The 20,118-nt window shown below is 49.0% G+C and overlaps 1 protein-coding gene across 9 annotated transcripts in view; it reads left to right on the top strand.

Moving 5' to 3' along the window:
- NDST2 (N-deacetylase and N-sulfotransferase 2) overlaps positions 1-20,118 on the top strand; it is a 231,903-nt gene that overhangs the window by 181,900 nt on the left and 29,885 nt on the right. For 8 of the 9 annotated variants that reach the window (XM_084633086.1, XM_084633087.1, XM_084633088.1 and 5 more), the window contains one exon: positions 16,618-18,020. In XM_084633086.1, the coding sequence (XP_084489212.1) occupies positions 17,028-18,020 (993 nt within the window). In that variant the 5' untranslated portion in view covers positions 16,618-17,027. Of the gene's footprint in view, positions 1-10,526; positions 10,547-16,617; positions 18,021-20,118 lie in introns of those variants that run through there. The other variant, XM_084633094.1, reaches the window with a different exon arrangement.

Below are 20,118 nucleotides of genomic sequence, written 5' to 3'. Positions count from 1 at the left end.
GTATCTCTCCATCTGGTTTGGGAACTAGAACCACTGGGGATGCCCATGCACTGCCAGAGGGGTTACACCCATCTGTAGCATATCCTGGATCTCCTGTTCTATAGCAGTTTTAGCTTGAGGAGATACCCGGTAAGGTTGGACTTTAATTGGGTGTCAATGGAGTGGTATGCCCGTTCAGTCAGTCCTGGGGTGGCTGAAAACGTCGGTGCATAGCTAGTGCACAGCTTCTTGATCTACTGTCGCTACATACACCCAGGGGTCACGGAGATGTTTACCTCTTCTATGCCACCATCACTTTTACCTTCGTAGTAGACACCTTCAGGCCACTCAGTGTCATCTCCTCCCTGGACTGTAAACTGACAAATGTTTAATTCTCTGGATCGATTAGAAGAGCTGAGAGGCGGTGGGTTGCTCCGTGCCGCCGTCCAAGCTCTTTGGAGGCTTTCATCTGCTTCCTGTTCGGTCTGGAACTGTTCCCTTGAGGCTGGAGACATCAGTTCCTCATTGGATTGTGGATCTGGGCTTGGTCCCTCTGGAAGTGATGTAGGGGATGGGGCTGTTCCCGTTGACTGTGAACCGCTTTCTGCTGGTGCACCATGTTGGGGTTCAGGCTCCAGCTGAGCCTCTGGTGTAGGGTTATCTGCTGCTGCTAGTGCAGGTTTGGTGGGGCTCTCTGGTGTTGGAGTTGTAAGTACTGGATTCAGTGCTGGCAATAGTTCTGGTGCTGGTTGTTCCGCCGGTTCTGCTTCTGGGACTGGCTCTGTCTGGGTCTCTGGGACTGGATCCACTACTGCCATTGCAGATGTTATCATGTTGTCCGGTTCCATTACCTCTGAATGGGTCCTGGTAGAAGTTTCAGGAACAGAGCTAGGCCTGAAAGCTTGCTTAGCCTGGCTGCGGGTGACCATTCCCACCCTCTTGGCTAGCTTCACATGATTGGCCAAGTCTTCTGCCCAACAGCATCGGGATGGGATAATCATCATAGACTGAAAAAGTCCACATTCCTGACCAGCCCTTGTACTGGATAGGCAACTTGGCTGTAGGCAAATTGAAAGAGTTGGACTTGAAGGGTTGAATTGTTACTTGGATCTCTGGGTTGATTAAATTGGGGTCCACTAAGGAAGCATAGATAGCCGACACTTGCGCTCCGTTGTCCCTCCACATGGTGACCTTCTTTCCACCCACACTCTGTTTCCCTCTGCTCCAAGGGTATCTGGGAGGCATCAGGGCCTGAGGATCTCTGGTGTGATTCTGGTGCAATGAATTGTAATCTGTTGGGGTTCTTGGAGCAGTTGGCTTTTACATGCCCCGGCTCGTTACATTTAAAACATCGTCCAGCTGATGGGCGAGGTGGGTTGCTGGAGAATGGTGTGGCAGGACGATGAGGTTTCTGGAGTGGTCCTTGGTGTGTAGTTGGGGTCTTGGGCTGTCCCCGGTAGTAGGGTGAGGTCGGAGGTTGTCCCTTCTGGTCTCCCTCCAACTGTGACTAGTTTTTTTTTCTTTTCTGCCACCTCCACCCATTTGGCTCCAATCTCCCTTGCCTCGATTACAGATGTGGGCTTCCCATCTAGGATGTATCTTTCTATTTCCTCAGGAACACCATCTAAGAACTGCTCCAGTTGCATTAGGAAGGGCAACTCTTCTGGAGATTTAACACTTACTCCTGATATCCAGGCATCCCAATGTTTCACAATGTGTTAGGCATGTTGGGTAAATGACACGTCTGGTTTCCACCTTAGGGCTCTGAACTGCCGACAGGAATGCTCGGGTGTTAGCCCCATTCTGACTCTCACCTTGGTTTTAAACAGTTCATACTTGTTCATGTGTTCCTTAGGCATTTCAGCTGCCACCTCTGCTAAGGGTCCACTGAACTGCGGCCTCAGCTCTACCATATACTGGTCTGTAGAGATGCTGTACCCAAGGCAGGCCCTTTTGAAGTTTTCTAAGAAGGCCTTGGTATCATCACCTGCCTTGTAGGTGGGGAACTTCCTGGGATGTGAGGCGGTACCTGGAGAAGGATTGCTAGGGTTTGTTGGTATATTCTGCTGAGCCTTTGCCATCTCCACTGCATGCTTCCATTCTTTTTCCTTTACCTCCATAGCTCTCCTGTGCGCAGCCTCCATTTCTCTCCTGTGGGCAGCGTCTTTGGCTTTTTCTGCCTTGGGTTCTATCATCTTAGCCTGTCTGTTTTTAACTAACTTTACACCCGAGAGTTTAAAAAAAACAAAAAAAACCTGGCTTGTAAAATTTAGTTGTGCTGTAACCTGATACCTATGTTCTGTGATAGCTATTCTCAGCCTACAGAAAAATCCTCTAGCCGCTCTTAGCTAAAAAAGAAAAAAAAACCCTCTTCAGGTCTGTGAAAAACTAGTGAATTTCCCTGCAGGAGGTTAACTACCCTGCCTTTAGGTAGAGAAAACTCCAGCTCATAAAAGGAAGATCCCTTTGTTATGCTTGCTGCTGTCCCCTTTTACAAAACCCTTTTAAAATCCTGCTGTGCTTCTGGTTCAAAATGATCTAAAAAAAAATCTCAAAATGATCCCACCGCTCTGCCACCATGTCAAGGTTCCTTCCCCACTCTGAACTCTAGAGTACAGATGTGAGGACCTGCATGAAAGACCCCCCAAGCTTATTCTTACCAGCTTAGGTTTAAAAACTTCCTCAAGGTACAAACTTTGCCTTGTCCTTGAACCCTATGCTGCCACCACCAAGCGTTTTAAACAAAGAACAGGGAAAGAGCCCACTTGGAGACATCTTCCCCCAAAAATATCCCCCCCAAGCCCTACACCCCCTTTCATGGGGAAGGCTTGATAAAAATCCTCACCAATTTGCATAGGTGAACACCGACCCAAACCCTTGGGTCTTAAGAACAATGAAAAAGCAATCAGGTTCTTAAAAGAAGAATTTTAATTGAAGAAAAAGTAAAAAAAAAAAATCACCTCTGTAAAATCAGGATGGTAAATACCTTACAGGGTAATCAGATTCATAGAATCATAGAATAACAGAGTTGGAAGGGACCTCTGGAGGCCATCTAGTCCAACCCCCTGCCCAGAGCAGGAACAATCCCAACTAAATCATCCCAGCCAGGGCTTTGTCAAGCCTGACCTCAAAAACTTCTAAGGAAGGGGATTCCACCACCTCCCTAGGTAACGCATTCCAGTGTTTCACCACCCTCCTAGTGAAAAAGTTTTTCCTAATATCCAACCTAAACCTTCCCCACTGCAACTTGAGACCATTACTCCTTGTCCTGTCATCTGCTATCACTGAGATTAGTCTAGATCCATCCTCTTTGGATCCACCTTTCAGGTAGTTAAAAGCAGCTATCAAATCCCCCCTTCATTCTTCTCTTCCGTAGACTAAACAATCCCAGTTCCCTCAGCCTCTCCTCATAAGTCATGTGTTCCAGACCCCTAATCATTTTTGTTGCCCTTCGCTGGACTCTCTCCAATTTATCCACATCCTTCTTGTAGTGTGGGGCCCAAAACTGGACACACTACTCCAGATGAGGCCTCACTAATGTCGAATAGAGGGGAATGATCACGTCCCTCGATCTGCTGGCAATGCCCCTACTTATACACCCCAAAATGCCATTGGCCTTCTTGGCAACAAGGGCACACTGTTGACTCATATCCAGCTTCTCATTCACTGTCACCCCTAGGTCCTTCTCTGCAGAACTGCCTAGCCATTCGGTCCCTAGTCCGTAGCAGTGCATTGGATTCTTCCGTCCTAAGTGCAGGACTCTGCACTTCTCCTTGTTGAACCTCATCACATTTCTTTTGGCCCAATCCTCCAATTTGTCTAGGTCCCTCTGTATCCTATCCCTACCCTCCAGCGTATCTACCACTCCTCCCAGTTTAGTGTCATCCGCAAACTTGCTGAGGGTGCAATCCACACCATCCTCCAGATCATTAATGAAGATATTGAATAAAACCGGCCCCAGGACCGACCCTTGGGGCACTCCGCTAGATACTGGCTGCCAACTAGACATGGAGCCATTGATCACTACCCATTGAGCCCGACAATCTAGCCAACTTTCTACCCACCTTGTAGTGCATCCATCCAGCCCATACTTCTTTAACTTGCTGACAAGAATACTGTGGGAGACCGTGTCAAAAGCTTTGCTAAAGTCGAGGAATAACATGTCCACTGCTTTCCCTTCATCCACAGAACCAGTTACCTCATCATAGAAGGCAATTAGATTAGTCAGGCATGACTTTCCCTTGGTGAATCCATGCTGACTGTTCCTGATCACTTTCCTCTCGTCTAAGTGTTTCAGAATTGATTCCTTGAGGACATGCTCCATGATTTTTCCAGGGACTGAGGTAAGGCTGACCGGCCTGTAGTTCCCAGGATCATCCTTCTTCCCTTTTTTAAAGATGGGCATTACATTAGCCTTTTTCCAAACTTCCTGGACTTCCCCCGATCGCCATGAGTTTTCAGAGATAATGGCCAATGGCTCTGCAATCACATCCACCAATTCCTTTAGCACTCTCAGATGCAATTCATCCGGCCCCATGGACTTGTGCACATCCAGTTTTTCTAAATAGTCCCGAACCACTTCTTCTTTCACAGAGGGCTGGCCACCTCCTCCCCATGCTGTGCTGCCCAGTGCAGTAGTCTGGGAGCTGACCTTGTTCGTGAAGACAGAGGCAAAAAAAGCATTGAGTACATTAGCTTTTTTCCACATCCTCTGTCACTAGGTTGCCTCCCTCATTTAGTAAGGGGCCCACACTTTCCTTGGCTTTCTTCTTATTGCCAACACACCTGAAGAAACCCTTCTTGTTACTCTTAACGTCCCTTGCTAGCTGCAACTCCAGGTGTGATTTAGCCTTCCTGATTTCATTCCTACATGCCCGAGCAATATTTATATTCTCATCCCTGGTCATTTGTCCAATCTTCCACTTCGTGTAAGCCTCTTTTTTGTGCTTAAGATCAGCAAGGATTTCAGTGTTAAGCCAAGCTGGTCGCCTTCCATATTTACTATTCTTTCTACACATCGGGATGGTTTGTCCCTGTAACCTCAATAAGGATTCTTTAAAATACAGTCAGCTCTCCTGGACTCCTTTCCCCCTCATGTTATTCTCCCAGGGGATCTTGCCCATCAGTTTCCTGAGGGAGTCAAAGTCTGCTTTTCTGAAGTCCACAAGTCCATATTCTGCTGTATTCAAAACATAGATAATCCCTCTAGGCAAAACCTTGAGTTACAAAAAGACGCAAAAACAGGAATATACATTCCATTCAGCACAGCTATTTTACCAGCCATGAAACAAAAGGAAATCTAACGCATTTCTAGCTAGATTACTTACTAACTTAAGGAGTAGAAGAGCATTCCTGATCTGTTCCCGGCAAAAGCATCACACAGACCCTTTGTCTGTCCGTCCCCCCGCTTCCCCCCCAGCTTTGAAAGTATCTTGTCTCCTCATTTGTCATTTTAGTCAGGTGCCAGCGAGGTTATCTTAGCTTTTTAACCCTTTACAGGTGAAAGGGTTTTGCCTCTGGCCAGGAGGGATTTTATAGTTCTGTATACAGAAAGGTGGTTACCCTTCCCTTTATATTGACAACAGTTTTGTTTGATTTCAGTGTTCTTCACTAAACTCTCATGTGCTGTTGTCTGTGTGCTGTTAAACAGCTGCCATGTTTCATCCTAAGGGAATTTATATGTGAGTAAAATTAGTACCGGTATTATAGCACCTGCCAGCCTCTAGGTTGCTAGTATAGACAGGGTTCAGGTATATTCACATAGATTTCACGGCACAGTGGTAAAAACACATGGACCCAAATGCCTTTACTCCTCTGGTGGTGACAGTTGCTGTTTCTATTGTAGACAAGGCCCTAGCGGTGGTGTAGAGATTTTGCTGTGTATGACCGTTCTTTATAGTGTACAAAATGCTTTGGGATCCTTTAAAGTGAAAGATACAATGTAAACATAAGAGTCCGTTGTTGTTAAGATATTTGTGCGGAATGAACTCCCACCCTCTACACTCTGAAACACATCTCTTCTTTGAAAACATTCAAGGAAGAGCATGAGACCCACTATACTGGTGTAATCATGCTGCATTAGCTGCTTGGATACCAGGATACAAATGCTGGGTGCAGTTGTCAGCTCGTGTTTTACATGTTGAAGAAAACAAAGCCTAGAATGAGACAGATTGGTTCCATTCTCTAGCACAAGGGTCCCCAATGCGGTGCCCGTGGGTGCCATGGCACCCGTCGGGGCATTTTGGTGCGCCCACAGGACATCCCGCCGCCAAAATGCCACCGAGAAGTGTTGCAGTTTCTCAGCGGCATTTCAGCTGCATCACTTCTTAACCGCTGGCGGCATTTCGGCAATGGGGTGTCCAGCGCCCGCCACAGTCTTCAGCAATATGCTATTCCCACAAGAAAGGTTGGGGACCACCCACTTGGGCAATTAAAGTCTGTAAAATGTGAAGAAAATGAAGAGCTAGCAACATGTAATTACAAAATCAATTTTAAATAAAAATCATTATTTAAATTTAAAATCCAGTGCTTTTATTTATTGTTTTTAAATCATGATTTTTATCTACCCTTGGTTGAGTAGTGTCTAAGCACAGGACCTTTCTGTGTGGTGGGAGTTCACTCGTAAAAGTGGGGTATTGGATTTTTCGTAGGGAGTAGGGGTAAATGTGATGGCAAGGCAAACCTTGTACTGTGGGAGTAACTGTGTTTGCCTGCATTGCTGTGATTTTTTTTTAATGATTATGAGTGCAGATGGTTTGAAAGATGAAATAATTCCACCCACACAGAGGAAGACAAATTTAACAATAGCTTCCAGCTCTCTATTACCCATATGCCTGCTCTTCCAGCAGGCGCATTCGCACTGTCTCTCATGCCTCTTCCCCAAGCTGCTATGCTGTCCTCCTCCAGATCCTTCCTCAAGACTTACTTCTGCCATGCTGCCTGCGAAAAACAGGCAGCTGACACCAGGAATGCCATTTGCTAAGGGGCAAGGAGGAGGTATTTGTCCCCCCGCAACTTTGGTTTGTCCCCCACTGACTTTTCATAAGTCTATGTGCTTTACTTCCCCCCCCCTCCCCCCCAGGCCGACTTTGCAGGATCTCGTATAATCACATATAATGTTCCATATGCTGACACAGTTTTGCACGCACCCCCACCCTCAGTGGTTCTGAAATGATGCCTCTAACTGATACAGGCAAGGCAGCAGAGATTACTGATGACATGCATTGTCTCTCATCTGTTTATATCTTTAAATAACCCAAACTCCCCTCACGCCTGCAGATTGTTTGCCTGACTAAGGGCTTGTCTACACTGCGACCTTGACGACAAAACTTTTGTCTTTCACGGGTACTTTAAAAAGCCCCCCACCAAAGACAAAAGTTTTGCCAATGCAAGCGACATTGTGAATGTGGCTTTGTCGACAGGACCGCTCTCCTGCTGACAAAGCTACTGCCACTCTCGGGCTTGGAAGTATTTTTTCAACAACAGAGCCAACAAAATACCGACAGAGAACGTTCACACATGCTGACTTTTAGTGACAAGGCTGTGTAGAGACAGCCTTGTCGCTAAAAGCTGTATAGTGTAGACAAGCCCTTAGTCTGTGTAACTCACCTTCCTGTCACCATAACCGTGGTCATCCTCACCCTTCCCTTCCCTTCCTTGTAACACCCACTTACTGCATTTTGTCTTAATTTAGAGTGTAAGCTGTTTGCAACCGGGCTACTGAAACTCTGATCTCAACTGGGGCCTCTGGGTACTAGTGTATTTCAGTTAATAAACAATAGTAACCTCCCAGAAACTGGTTAGACAGGTATGAAAAGCTTAAATAGAATCCTGTTCCTTTTCATTTTTGATGAGACCATCTCTAAAGGGAGACCAGACCAAAGCAGACCTTACTATAAGGGAGGTACTTTACATTTCCCCACCTCCCTGACATGTTTTGTCAGCTGCTTTTAAAGCAATAGCCAGCACCAGAGCCTATAGCAGTGACATAGTATGCAACATCAGTGTTATAAGCTTTCTTGGGAGAGCTCACCCCTTCTCTGGAAGAGGATCATAAATCTTTCCTCTCCTAGCCCCTTAACATTATTGAGTCTGGAGATACTGAAGCTAGCCCTGGCTACTGGATGTGACTATATGGACCCCCAGTGGCCCAGTTTGGGCTCTGCACATTGGGCCAAGTCTGCAAAAGCTGTAGCAGCAGCATACGCTTATCCCCGAGATTCTGAATTTGCAGGGTAACAGGGAGATTTCACACCCTAGGGGATTCTGTAGCATGGGAGACACCATGTGTGAAGAGCAGAGGAGATAGTGGGGATAGGTTGTGCCACGGTGTTAGACACCTTTCACAGCTTTATTGTGTGTGGTGGTGAAGGGAATTTCTGTTCCTGGCGCTGGGATCCTCTCCCAGGCTGCTTGTCATCCTGCATCCCTCTATCTCTGCAGTGCTAACATGCCTTCACAAAGTTAAGAGTAGCCCGAAACCTGCCAAATGTGCATTTTGTGTATCAAATCCCAGTGCATTATTTAATGGAGTTTGGGACATAAGAAGCAAATGGATTGGGGCTTGAAATTGCTGCTTGATTTAGCAATGACTAATGTTGCCAGCTTCACGCCACTTTTCAAGTTTGACCAATTACACTGGATCCCTTTGTGTCCCAGACACCACTGTAGCTGGGCCTGAAGACTGATACCCTTCATAACTAGGCCTTGGACTCTCCTCCAGGTGCAAGGTCCCCCTTGTAGCTCAGACCTGGGCTGATTCATCCCCCTGAGCTGGCCCCCACCTGCCTGCCATCTAGGCCCCTGTGGGGCAGATATTGTTGGGGAGTTGACCATGTGGTGAAGAGAATGGCCATAGAACCCTAATATCTTTCCACAGATGGGGCTTCCATAGTGGCCACCTTTCTTCCCTGAAGAGAGACCTTGAAAAGCACATATGCATCCCGTGGAATGGTGGCTGGGGTTGCTTGGGCTCAGGATGTGGTTTCTTTTTCTTTAAAGAAAATAGTCCAGGTTATATTTAACAGTGCTCCTACCCCAAAGGGACTGGGGAGCTGTGTGCTTAGCTGGAGGTCTGCCCATCGAGAACCGAATGGTAAGACAAACATCCCTTTAACTGTGTGCTTTGCCTGCTGGAGGCTTTCTACTTATACGAGCCAGCCATGGCAAGCGGGAAGGAGCCTCGGTACGCAGCCACGCAACTTGTTCTTTTGCATACCTAAGCAAATTGTGGCTCCCTTGTAATTGCAAGGTTTAAACCACAAGGGCAAGTAAGCATGGGGGCCTCTCCGGCGGTTTTCACCCTCTGCTGGAGCTTTTTTCCTCTGCTATCTCACAAGAGATTTCAGTGTGACAGTTCTGATATAACTGATTCCTACTGTTGTATGCACCGAGATGTTCAAGATGGGAAAGACATATTAGATCCTGGAGTCCCTCTGTCAGGGTCAGTGCAAGGCACAGCCCCTCAGCAGGGATGTAGAAGAGACTGAACACAGACTAGGCTTGATCTTGGTGGTTAAAGATGGGATTTTAAGAGGAAACACTCAAAGCAAAGGGAAAAGCTGTAAGACATTTGGACTGGTCTCATGTCTATTAAGAGCCAAACTTTTGAAAGTGGTCCTGATTTTGGATGCTCCAGCAGGGTGTTCCACTTGAGACACCTCAGGTCTGCTGAACTCCCATATTTGGTGCTTGCTGCATCTCCCTGCCTGGTTAGGTTATCTGTCAGAGGCTGGTTGCAGAGGGAGCTGTTTCTCCTCTTCACCAGTCTTCTGTCTGAGTGGCGGCAGAGAGGCGTGTTAGGGAATGAAGGTTAGATCCTTGTCCATATCTAGTGCTGAAGGCATGGCAGCTATTTCCTGTGCTCATGTCCAAACCGGAAGGATTTTACATGATAAAGAATTTGGGTTGATGACTAGTGTACTGGGGAACCTGTGCTTAGTGTGGAAATATCCCAGGTTTGGGGGGGACCTGACTCATCACTCAGGTGGGGCTGGGGAGCATCATTCACTGCTCTGTCTTTGTGTAGGGAACAAGGAGCCTGTGCATTGTTCCTCCTCCCCACCGCTCCAAGCAGTTGGTGTGGGGATCTGAGAGAGTGAGGAAGGGCAGAGGAGAGAAGGGAAGCTAATCCCAGAATAAAGGGATAAAGCCTTTGGAATGGTCTAATATCCTGAAGTGAGAGCTCTGTCACATATAAGGTGAGGAACTGAAAGTTCCACTTGGATACCTGTGACTCCTAAGCTGTGAGGGAAATCCCGCTTCTTTCTAACTTCAGGGCTTGGTCAGCCACTGAGCAGTTACATCATTTCAGCTGCTGAGAGCACTGACCTTTCCATGCACTTGCTTTGCCAGGACATACACACACTCTCCTTTTCATTCCAGCCAATGTGTGTAGCTGGCAAGCTGCCTCCTTGCATTCCTTTCACTGGGGTAGGTAGCACTCAGAATTGCTGAATGCTGCAGTATCTAATTTTTGTTTGTAAAGGTTTCTTTTGTTTTCTGATTTGTGCATCTGGGATGCCAGACAGGGACAGACTGCCTTCCCCTCCCAGCTCGTGCGACACAGGTAGGAGCTTGTGCTGACAGCCAACCCCAGCGGCACATCAGTGCATGCAACAGTCTGAAATTCCTGGGCCTAGGAAGATGAGTCAGGTCAACTGTAGTGTAGCGACACCATAGAGGCAATCAGCGTAGCAGGTTGGTGGGGCCTGGGTTGGCAGCTGGCCTGGGTGAAGGTACATATCAGGAAGATTTTTGACAGCTGGGAGGATGTCCTTGGAGTGTGTGTCAGTGGGGTGAGGCCAGGAGGAGTGTGTGGCTTTGATCAGGGTGCCAGTCATGGGAGTGGGAGGTCAGAAGAGTGTGCTGGAAGGAGCTGCTGACAGCCAGAGACCCCGGAAATCATGGGGTCCTGTGCAGCCGCACCCCTGGCAAATAGCTTGGAGCTGCCCTGCTGCAGATTAGTGAGCATCTCAGAGATCTGGCAGTGTGACTTTGAGCTCTAGGCAACTGCTCAGTTCCCTTCTGTTCTGCCCTCGGCGGAGTTAATGCAGGCTGTGCTAATGCAGGGGGTGTGAAGTTACACACCTGTCTGAAGAGAAGTAATTGCTATCTCCTCTTCCAGCCCTTCTCCTCATGTTGCCTTTGGGCCTGTCGGCCAGCTGGCAGCTTTCCCACTTACCCTGAATCCCTGCCAGAAGAAGCCTGTCTCCTCAGGGTGACTCGCCCAGGCAGATCACAGAACTGGTTTGATTTTGTCTCAGCGTCTGTCAGAGCAGCAACTGCTGGTTCTTCTTGCTTGAGCTGATCTCCTGCCAGAGCTCTCCATTCTTTGGGCCTTGTCTGTCCAAGACTTTGGCTGTAGCTGGCAATCAGTGTCGGTTATGGCTCTACCCCTCACCCTCACAATGAGCTGTTTGAACACACAGCATACAGAGACCACATCAGGCTCATTACCTGTCACACAAAGAGTAATCAGCCTCCTGCCTACTCAATGGCTGACTGCTCATTCTGCAGTTGGAGCTAAACAAGCCCTGTCTACACTAGTGACCAGACACTGCCCAGCCACAGGAGAGGGAGTGTCTCATGGGTGGTAACCATTGTCAGGTAGTTCCAGATCCTAGTGCTGATCCAGCTGTAGAGGAAAGGAGAGGCAGGGGTGTCTCACAGTTTTGCTCCACTATGGAGTTGACTTTTGTTTTGTTTTTATCCTGATGGCACCAAGAATTTGGAATTTCTACTTTAAAAAAATGCTTATTCTTAAAAAGGAAATGCGGTGTTCCCTGGGAGATGGTGCATTAAGGTGGAATGAATGGACTAGAAAATCAATTAGATTCCTTCTGTAACTACTGTATAAACCAGTTTGTGCTATGTCTTTGGTGTCCAGAGCAGCTCTTCTTGCATAGGAAGTGTAGGGAGGAGAGCATAGAACTGGAGTCCTTTGACAAAGGAGAGGAGCCTGCCATTGTGGGGTCTAGAAATCCATTAGATGATGATTAATGACCGGTGGGTTTGGGGGAGGGAATGTTGCACCAGAAAAGTTGTTTCCTTGGGCAGTGAGCCTTCTGTAGTGCAGTCAGAAGGTGGATCCCATACATGACAGGAGTTCTTGCTGATGTTATCAAATTGTTGATACCTCCCCTGTCCCTGGGCACACCATGAATCCCAGATGGGTTCAGTTTCTGTGCACTCAATGTGGAGATTGACCTTCTCTGTTTCTGGTCACTGGTTCAGAGCCAGGGATTAGGAACATGTACTGATCTTGAAAGCTTTTGGATTGATCCCACAAAATAATTTCCAGGCCTTTGCAGATGGCTGCATAGCAGATCTAAAACCACATCATTGTGATTCCTATTCTGCTTTTATACTACGACAGTTGCAATATGATTTTAGTACTCCTTATTTCACAAACAGCTGAAATTTGACATTAATGCTGTGTGTTGCTGTGGAATTGAGAATCTTTGCTTCAAAGTGGTACAAAGCATTTGGTTTAACCTTGGAGATTTGCGAGATAGCTAACCTTAAAAGTGTCACTCGCGCATTCATCTAGCAGTGCGTCTGTGGCAGGACTGAACACAGTGAGTCTGGGACCTTGGACTAATGTAATTTTTAGTCCTAGCTGCACATTCTGACCTCCTGCTTCTATACCTTTTGAGATCAAGCAGTCTTGGCAAACTTACACCCAGACTGGAACAGACCCTGACTTCTCCATGAACTTGATATTTCTGAAATGTTAGATCCTCATGAGTTTGACTCACTATACAGGAAAGGACAGGTAATTTCTTTTTCTGTAAGAGGGAACTGTTTAATTCCTCCCCCTGGAAATCGGCCTGGGCTTTGCAGTTTGGGTAGGGGTGGCTGCTGGTTGCCTCCCTCACCGTTTCTGATGTAATTTTTGTTATGTTTTTTTTTTCTTTCTTAACTAAACCAGCTGAACAGTCCCCAAAGAGCTCAGTGCGGGGTGTGCCAGCTGGCATGCCCTCTGGCTGGGAGGCCTTGTTAGAGAGATCAGAACTGACAGATTCTTGAGCAGCGATTTGATACAGGCCTCTTTTTAACTTGTTTTTTTGCGCTCACCCATGTAACAAATGGGGGCTTGTTTGGGAGCGTTGCTGGACCATTGAATGGAGTCATTGTTATCCAAACACTCACATGATTCAGAAGTCCCCAGTGCAGGGGGTATCCCTCCCTCGTGCCCCTCAGCTGGGCACTGCAGGTGCAGCAGGGTAACTTAAATCCCAGCTCACCCCAACTTTACAAAGAACAATCCAGTTGTCTTCCAGTTCTCCTTTTGAGAAGTATAACCAGAAGACCGAAGGTGCAGTGCTGTGCTGTAGAGAGCCATGGTTCAGCACTGACGGGGAGGGTGAATAGATGGGTGAATAAAACCAGGGAAGTGAACTAGTGCTGCTTTCCAGGCTGTTTTTTGAGGTTGCATTGTCAGGCTTCCCTAAAGATCAGTGCCTCGGGCACTGTGGGATTTTCGGGCACACTGGGATTTTCCTTTCTAGTGGCCTCTAGGTTGCAAATTCTGTCCAGTCAGCATTTATTTGTTAACCTCTGTGTGGAGCCCATGGGCTCCTTGGCTTACAGATACCTCCTTACGTTCTTCTTAAAGCCATTCTTGCAGGAAGAAACTCTTGTGCTGTGTATGTGGAGATGACGTGTGTTCCGTGGCAGCCCAAGGCGGGGGGATGAGGAAAAGTTGAGCTCTGTGGTGTGCAATTGGCTTCTCAGTCCTAAAACCCCTTCTCACAGGCAGGATTGAGTAACCAAGGACCTGAGTGGGCTTGGGAAGTGCATTTCTGTAAGCAGAGTAAAGGGCGTTTCTCATAGCAATTAATGCCCATTGATATGTGGGTTGTAATGCCTGGTAGACCCAACTATAGAGCAGGAACTTCCCTTATAGAAAGGACATAACACATTGGCTCTTTCTGTCCAGCTACTGTCCTCCCTTTTTTGAACACTGGCTCCTTTCAGTGCTGTCTCATTTAATGTAAAGTGCCTCCAGAGTTCTGGTGCCAAACAAGAGGGTGATGGTGCTGAGGCCCCCTTTGCAGAGTTGGCGTGGGAAGGCTCACAGTGGAGGCAGAAAAGTCATTTTCTTGATTGTTTTTCAATCAGGGCCAGTGAGTTTTGGTGTTGAGTTTTTGGATGTCTGACTTTGAGACACTAAGAGCCTGATTTTCAGAGGTGCTGAGCCCCCCCCACTCCCCCAGTATACTTTTCTAGAATCCAGGCTTTCAAAAATAGTCAGTGTGTCTGTGATGAAGGCAATGCAGCATCTCCCTGCTGGCTGGGCAGCTGTGTCCGAATCCAGCTCTGTCAGTGAAGAGGGCTGTCTAGGATTACAGCAGGAGATGGGGAAGCAGGATTCTTGGGTCTCTTAGTCCTCACCCTTCCACTGTGACCTTGAACAAGTCACCCTTCCTGTGCCTCAGTTTCCCCATGTGTAAAGTATGTCTTCTATCAGGTTTGGCACCTCACTGTGTTAGCCACTGCACAGACACATGCAAAGAAGTGGTCCCTGCCTTGGTGAGCTGAGATCAAGAGGCACTGTGAATTTTAATGTTAGTAAAGAGCATTCTGACCCCATCCCGCAGGTAAAAAGGTGGTGGTGCTGTATATTTATATCTTTATCAACCCACTTGCTTTGTCATCTCTGTCTCAAGTAATACCAAGAGTTTAGAAACTAGCCTGGTGGGGACCTTTACAGTTTGACTTTTGGCCCCAGCTGTGAATTGATCTTTTCCCTGATGTAGTTTTTTTCTGTTGCGAAATACAAGTACATTAGAATAATAAAAATCAAAGCAAAAAGGCTAAAAAGAGGGAGGGACAGGGAAAAGGTGCTGAATGGTCCACTTCAGCAGCCCCTCATTTCTCTTCTCCTTGTTGCTGGTAATCAGCTGTGATGTGCCTTGCCAGTTGCATAGGGTGAGGAGGGAATGTTTGTGTGTGCATTGTGCATCTGTGTGTTTCGGGTTTATTTGTGACTTTCAGAAAGAGCTTATTGTGAACATGTGACTGACTCAGTGTGGGACATCTGGTACTTCCTTGTGACAGGGCCCTGGTGCTTGCTCAGCATCTGCCTGGCTGGGAAGGGGTGGGTGTGCATGAGAGTGAGTGAGATCCATGTACTCCCCAGCAAATGTAATTGTATCCTGTGAGTTCCTGGGAAGCTGCTTTGCATTAGGTAACCGTTTTTCTGGCAAGGAGAAAGACACAGAAGCAGTGATTTTGAAATCAGGGCAGATCTTGTAAGTTCCCTGGTGTTTGCATCTGGGAAGGATTGGTGCTTGTCTGTCCTTGTGGGGATCTTTTCCTGTAAAAATAACAGCATATGGTGAAACAAGGCTGCTGGTATAAAAATGACAGGAGAGCTGGGGATCAGTAATGAGATATACAGCTTTAACCTGTAACCTGGCTCAAATGCACCCGGGCTGTGCGGGACTGAAAGATGGCATGATGCTCTTCAGTGGCCTATGTGAAATGGAGAGGGAAGTGGGAGATGTAAGCAGGTGTTCCCACCCCATCACTATCCAGTCACTTGGCACTAATTGACCTTGTTGGCAGTCTCAGCAGAGATCAAAGATTAATTGAACTCCCTTCTCATCCTTAGAGGTGCCCTAGGGAAGGCCCCCAGATCAGTATATGAGACACATTGGTACCATGGGAAGGTTTGCACTGGTGATGAATCAAGGAGCCTGTTACGGAGATCAGTAGTCTCCAAGGTTGTCAGTCAGGCACATATCACTGGCAGAGTATATATATGTTCAAATGAAAGCTGGCCGACTCGTCTGAGCATCAGAGTTCCTATGCTGGGGAAAGGCATCACCGCTGGGCATCCTCCTCACGTATAAAAATGAAACTGCTGTCCCTGCCTTTGCTTTCTATAGCTCATGGTATGCATGTGGGGAGTAGGTGTCCTCTGTTGTTAAAATAACAGCGTCCCTCGGGACTCGAGAAGGCCTCATTAGTTCGAGAGCTCAGGAGGAGCAGGGTCTCCTGTTGGAATCAGGGCAGCCTCACGAAGCAGGAGCCAGGGAACCTGGGATGGTGTCATTCCAAGGGTGGAGGAGCGAGAGAGCTAGCTGCAATTGGAGAGGCTTTCCCTTGGGAGTGGGGACTGCAGTAGCTCTAGAGTCCACAAGGTAGCAGGCAATTTGGGTGGCGGGGGGAGGGAGGGAAGAGGGGCAACATTATTATGACAGGAGTAGGTTAAAAGGGGGGAAGTGAGGCCCACGTGCTGCTGCTTGTGAGAGGGAGGCTTGGGTAGGAGGGGATTCCTCTCTTGTGCTCAGTACCCTAGATGGCCCAAGGAGGGGTGGGGGACATCAAATGCTGCAGGCTCCTGTTATCACAGTGTATGAGAATCCCAGCAGAGGGAATAGCACCATCTCTATTCCCTGCAGATTCCTTCCTAGAAAGCCCAACGGAGTCATTCTTCAGCTCACCTGAGTTCCTTTACTGATGGTGCATTTCCTACCACCAGCAGCTTGGGCTGATCTGTGACTGCCCTTCCCCTGCCTCCATGCCCACCTGCTACCCCAGCCCCTCTGATCCCACCATTTTGAGCCCCTGTAGCCTGCTAAATATTATGAACACTTATTGAAAGTCTGTCTCTCTCTTTAACTGCAGGTATAGCTAGAAGGTGCCATCATGTGAATGGCAAGCGGCTAGCTGAGGAACAGACTGCCAGGTGGGATTCCCCGGCTCCACACTCAGCGCACAGGATGGCTGACTGATTTGGGCTTGGAAACAAAGGTGTTTAAAAACACCTCATCTTCCCTAGGACTTGGCTGAGAGAGAGGAGTGGCGGCGGGGGAAGCACACAGAGGAGCGATGGGAATTGAGGACCATGGTTACTTGAGATAAATGGCAGATCCCTGGGAGTCTAGTCTAGAAGCTGCTCGCTTTAGTTTTCCCTTGCTCTGCAGCCACTGTTTCTTCTTTGTGAGCTGCTGCTGGATGCTGCCACGGTGGCGCTGGAGATCTCCAGGGCGACCTGAGTGCAAAGCTTGAGGAGGGGGTGGGCCACCCGCCTCACCATGATTCAGCTGTGGAAAGTGGTGCGGCACGTGCGACAGCTGGAGCTCCACAGATTGATCCTGCTGCTCATTGCCTTCAGCCTGATCTCCATGTGCTTCCTGGCCTACTATGTCACCAACAGCCCCAAAATCAAGGAGCCACCGCCCTTGCCCTTCAGCGACTGCAGCAACCAGCACAGGCCCCCGATCCCGCCCCGGGCCAGCTGGAGGCTCACCAAATCCGTTGACACCTCGCGCACTGAACCTGTGGTGCTAGTCTTTGTGGAAAGCATTTACTCCCAGCTGGGGCAGGAAATTGTGGCCATCTTGGAATCCAGCCGGTTTAAATACAGGACAGAGATTGCCCCTGGCAAGGGGGATATGCCCACCCTGACAGACAAGGACAGGGGCCGCTATGCTCTTATCATCTATGAGAATGTCCTTAAATATGTGAACCTAGATGCTTGGAACCGGGAGCTGCTGGACAAATACTGTGTGGAGTATGGAGTGGGGATTATAGGGTTCTTCAAAGCCAATGAGAACAGCCTGCTTAGTGCTCAGCTCAAGGGATTCCCCCTCTTCCTACACTCTAACCTAGGGCTCCGGGACTATCACATCAACCCTAGTGCCCCCCTGCTCTACATCACTCGGGCCAATGAGGTGGAGCAGGGTCCCCTGCCCGGTGATGACTGGACTGTATTCCAGTCAAACCACAGCACCTATGAGCCTGTGCTCTTGGCCAGCACAAAGTCTTCAGAGTCCATTCCTCAGCTGGCCACCCACAAAGCACTGCATGCCACTGTCGTGCAGGACCTGGGTCTGCATGACGGGATCCAGCGGGTCCTCTTCGGCAATAACCTCAACTTCTGGCTGCACAAACTTGTTTTTGTGGATGCCATTGCCTACCTGACTGGCAAGCGCCTCTGTCTCACGCTTGACCGCTACATCCTCGTGGACATCGATGACATATTCGTGGGCAAAGAGGGCACTCGCATGAAGGTGTCTGATGTGGAGGTAAAGCCTGAAGGGATAACCCAATGGCACCTAAATACAGCCCCTGGGCCCAATCAAGGGCTGCATTGGCAATCTGCCAGGAGCCGCAGGGCTGCCCCTAAGATTGCTGCAATCATAGAACTGCAGTCCATGGGGACTACATGTCCCAGCATGTGATGCTTTCAACAGACGCTGTCCAGATCAAGATGCAGCATTGCATTCTGGGACCTGTAGTCCTCATGGGCTGCACTTTACTCCTGAGGGAATCCTGCACCAAAAATTAAAAATTCTGTGTACAGTATTTTAAAATTCTGCAAGTTTTATTTGTCAATAAATAAATGCGGAGACTGCAGCATGGCAGTGGGAGAACAGGCCACTGGCTGCATGAAGGTGGGAGATCACCCTGCAGTCCCTCCCCTCCCCTGGGACATGGACTCAGTGATGAGGCTGCACCCACCTCTGACACAGCACAAGGCCTGGGCCTTCCCCAGAAACAATGGGGCCCTGCCCCTCTGCCAGGCGCACCAAGTGTGGGGCAGGCAGACTCAACCAGGCAGGATCCAAGTGTGGAGGGGCTCAGTGTGGGGGGCATCCAGGTGTGGGATGAGAGGATTCTGTGTGGGGCAATCTGGGTGCAGGCAGCTCAGTGGGGGGTCTAGGTGTGGGGGGATCCGGATGCACAAGGGCTTGTTGCGGGGTTCCAGGTGCAGGGGCAATGGGACTCTGCAGGGGATTCCAGGTGAAGATGAGTGGGGCTCAGTGCGGGGTCTGGGTGTGGGGGGCCTTGGGTGCTGGGAGAGTGGGGCTTGTTGGGGTGGGGGTCTAGATGTGGGGGCTCAGGTTGGTTCAGGGGGGTGGGGCTCATCATGGTGGGGGTTTGAGTGCAGAGAGCTCAGTTGGGGGGTGGTCTGGGTGCAGAGATGGGGGTCTGGAGGCAGGGGGTCTGGTGCAGGGGGGGCTCCAGATGCAGGGGTTGAGGTTCAGTGGGATGGGGTTTTGGTATCGAGGGCTGGTGGCGGGGGAGTTGGTTCTGGGTGTACAGGGTGAGGTTTGGCTGGGGGATCCAGGTATGGGAGGTCCGGATGCACAGGGGTTGAGCGGATGGGGGAGCAGCTCCTTTTACAGTGATCCCTCCCTCCATGGCTGAGGAGCAATAAAGGCAGGAAGCAGGAGAGGATGCTGAGCTTCCTGCAACAGGGGGAGGTTTCTGGGGGTGGGTCTGACACAGTCCTAGCCACTCTTTGCATAGGAAGAAGAAGTCCTATCCTCGTCCACCTCCAGCCCAGCCAAGACTAGCAGCTGATCCTGGCACAGGGTAGGAGCCACCGGCTGGGGTGTCCCTAGCCCCGCGGTGATCTACCTCTCCACCAGCTGCTCCGGGTGCCTGAAATGATCTATCTGCACTACTAGGGAGGGGTGCGTGACCGCTCTTGGAGCTTCCCTTTGCTTCCCTGTCAGAAAGTCATTTTTCTGCAGGGAAGCAAAGAAATCTGCGAGGGACATGAATTCTGCGCAGGCGCATGGCACATAATTCCTTCAGAAATAGCACTTGTAGGTTAAAGATGAGAATGACTGCAGCAGTCTACTCTTTCTCATCTTTAGTATAGTGATGGAGTCCATGGGGGTCCCAAAATGCAGTGCTCCATCTTGATCTGAGCAGCCTCTGTTGAGAGCATCATATGCAGAGAGGCCTGTAGTCCTCTCTCAGCCCCGAAGGCTGGCACCTGGGGCACCAACCAATAAAACTGCTGCAGTCTAGTGTTTAACCCTCCTGTGACCTTTCAGAACAGCACTTGGGAGAGTGGGGAGCTCTCTCCTCTCCTCAGGTTACTCACCTACTCTTCTCAGCTCGTGCACCCCCAGTTCTGCAGATAACCTGTTGTGTAGGGAGTAAGGAGTGTCCAGCAACACGGGAATAAGGGTTGGGGGAGATGCACAGAGCAGCTCCCAGAGCTCAGGCCAGGCGCTCTCCCCTTGGCCTCACTGCTGGGGAGGAGTCTGAGGGGGGCCATTTTGGGGGTTTGTTGATCGTGGCCCTGCATGACTGAGTGATGATGACATAACTGAGGAAGGAGTCAGAAAAGGACAGGACAGGGAGAGAGTGAGGTGGAATCTGGAC

Source organism: Lepidochelys olivacea (genome assembly GCF_965140295.1).
Source record: "Lepidochelys olivacea isolate rLepOli2 genome assembly, chromosome: 7".
Taxonomy (NCBI): domain Eukaryota; kingdom Metazoa; phylum Chordata; order Testudines; family Cheloniidae; genus Lepidochelys; species Lepidochelys olivacea.
The sequence above is the reverse complement of the archived record's forward strand: the minus strand, read 5'-3'. Positions and strand labels throughout refer to the sequence as shown.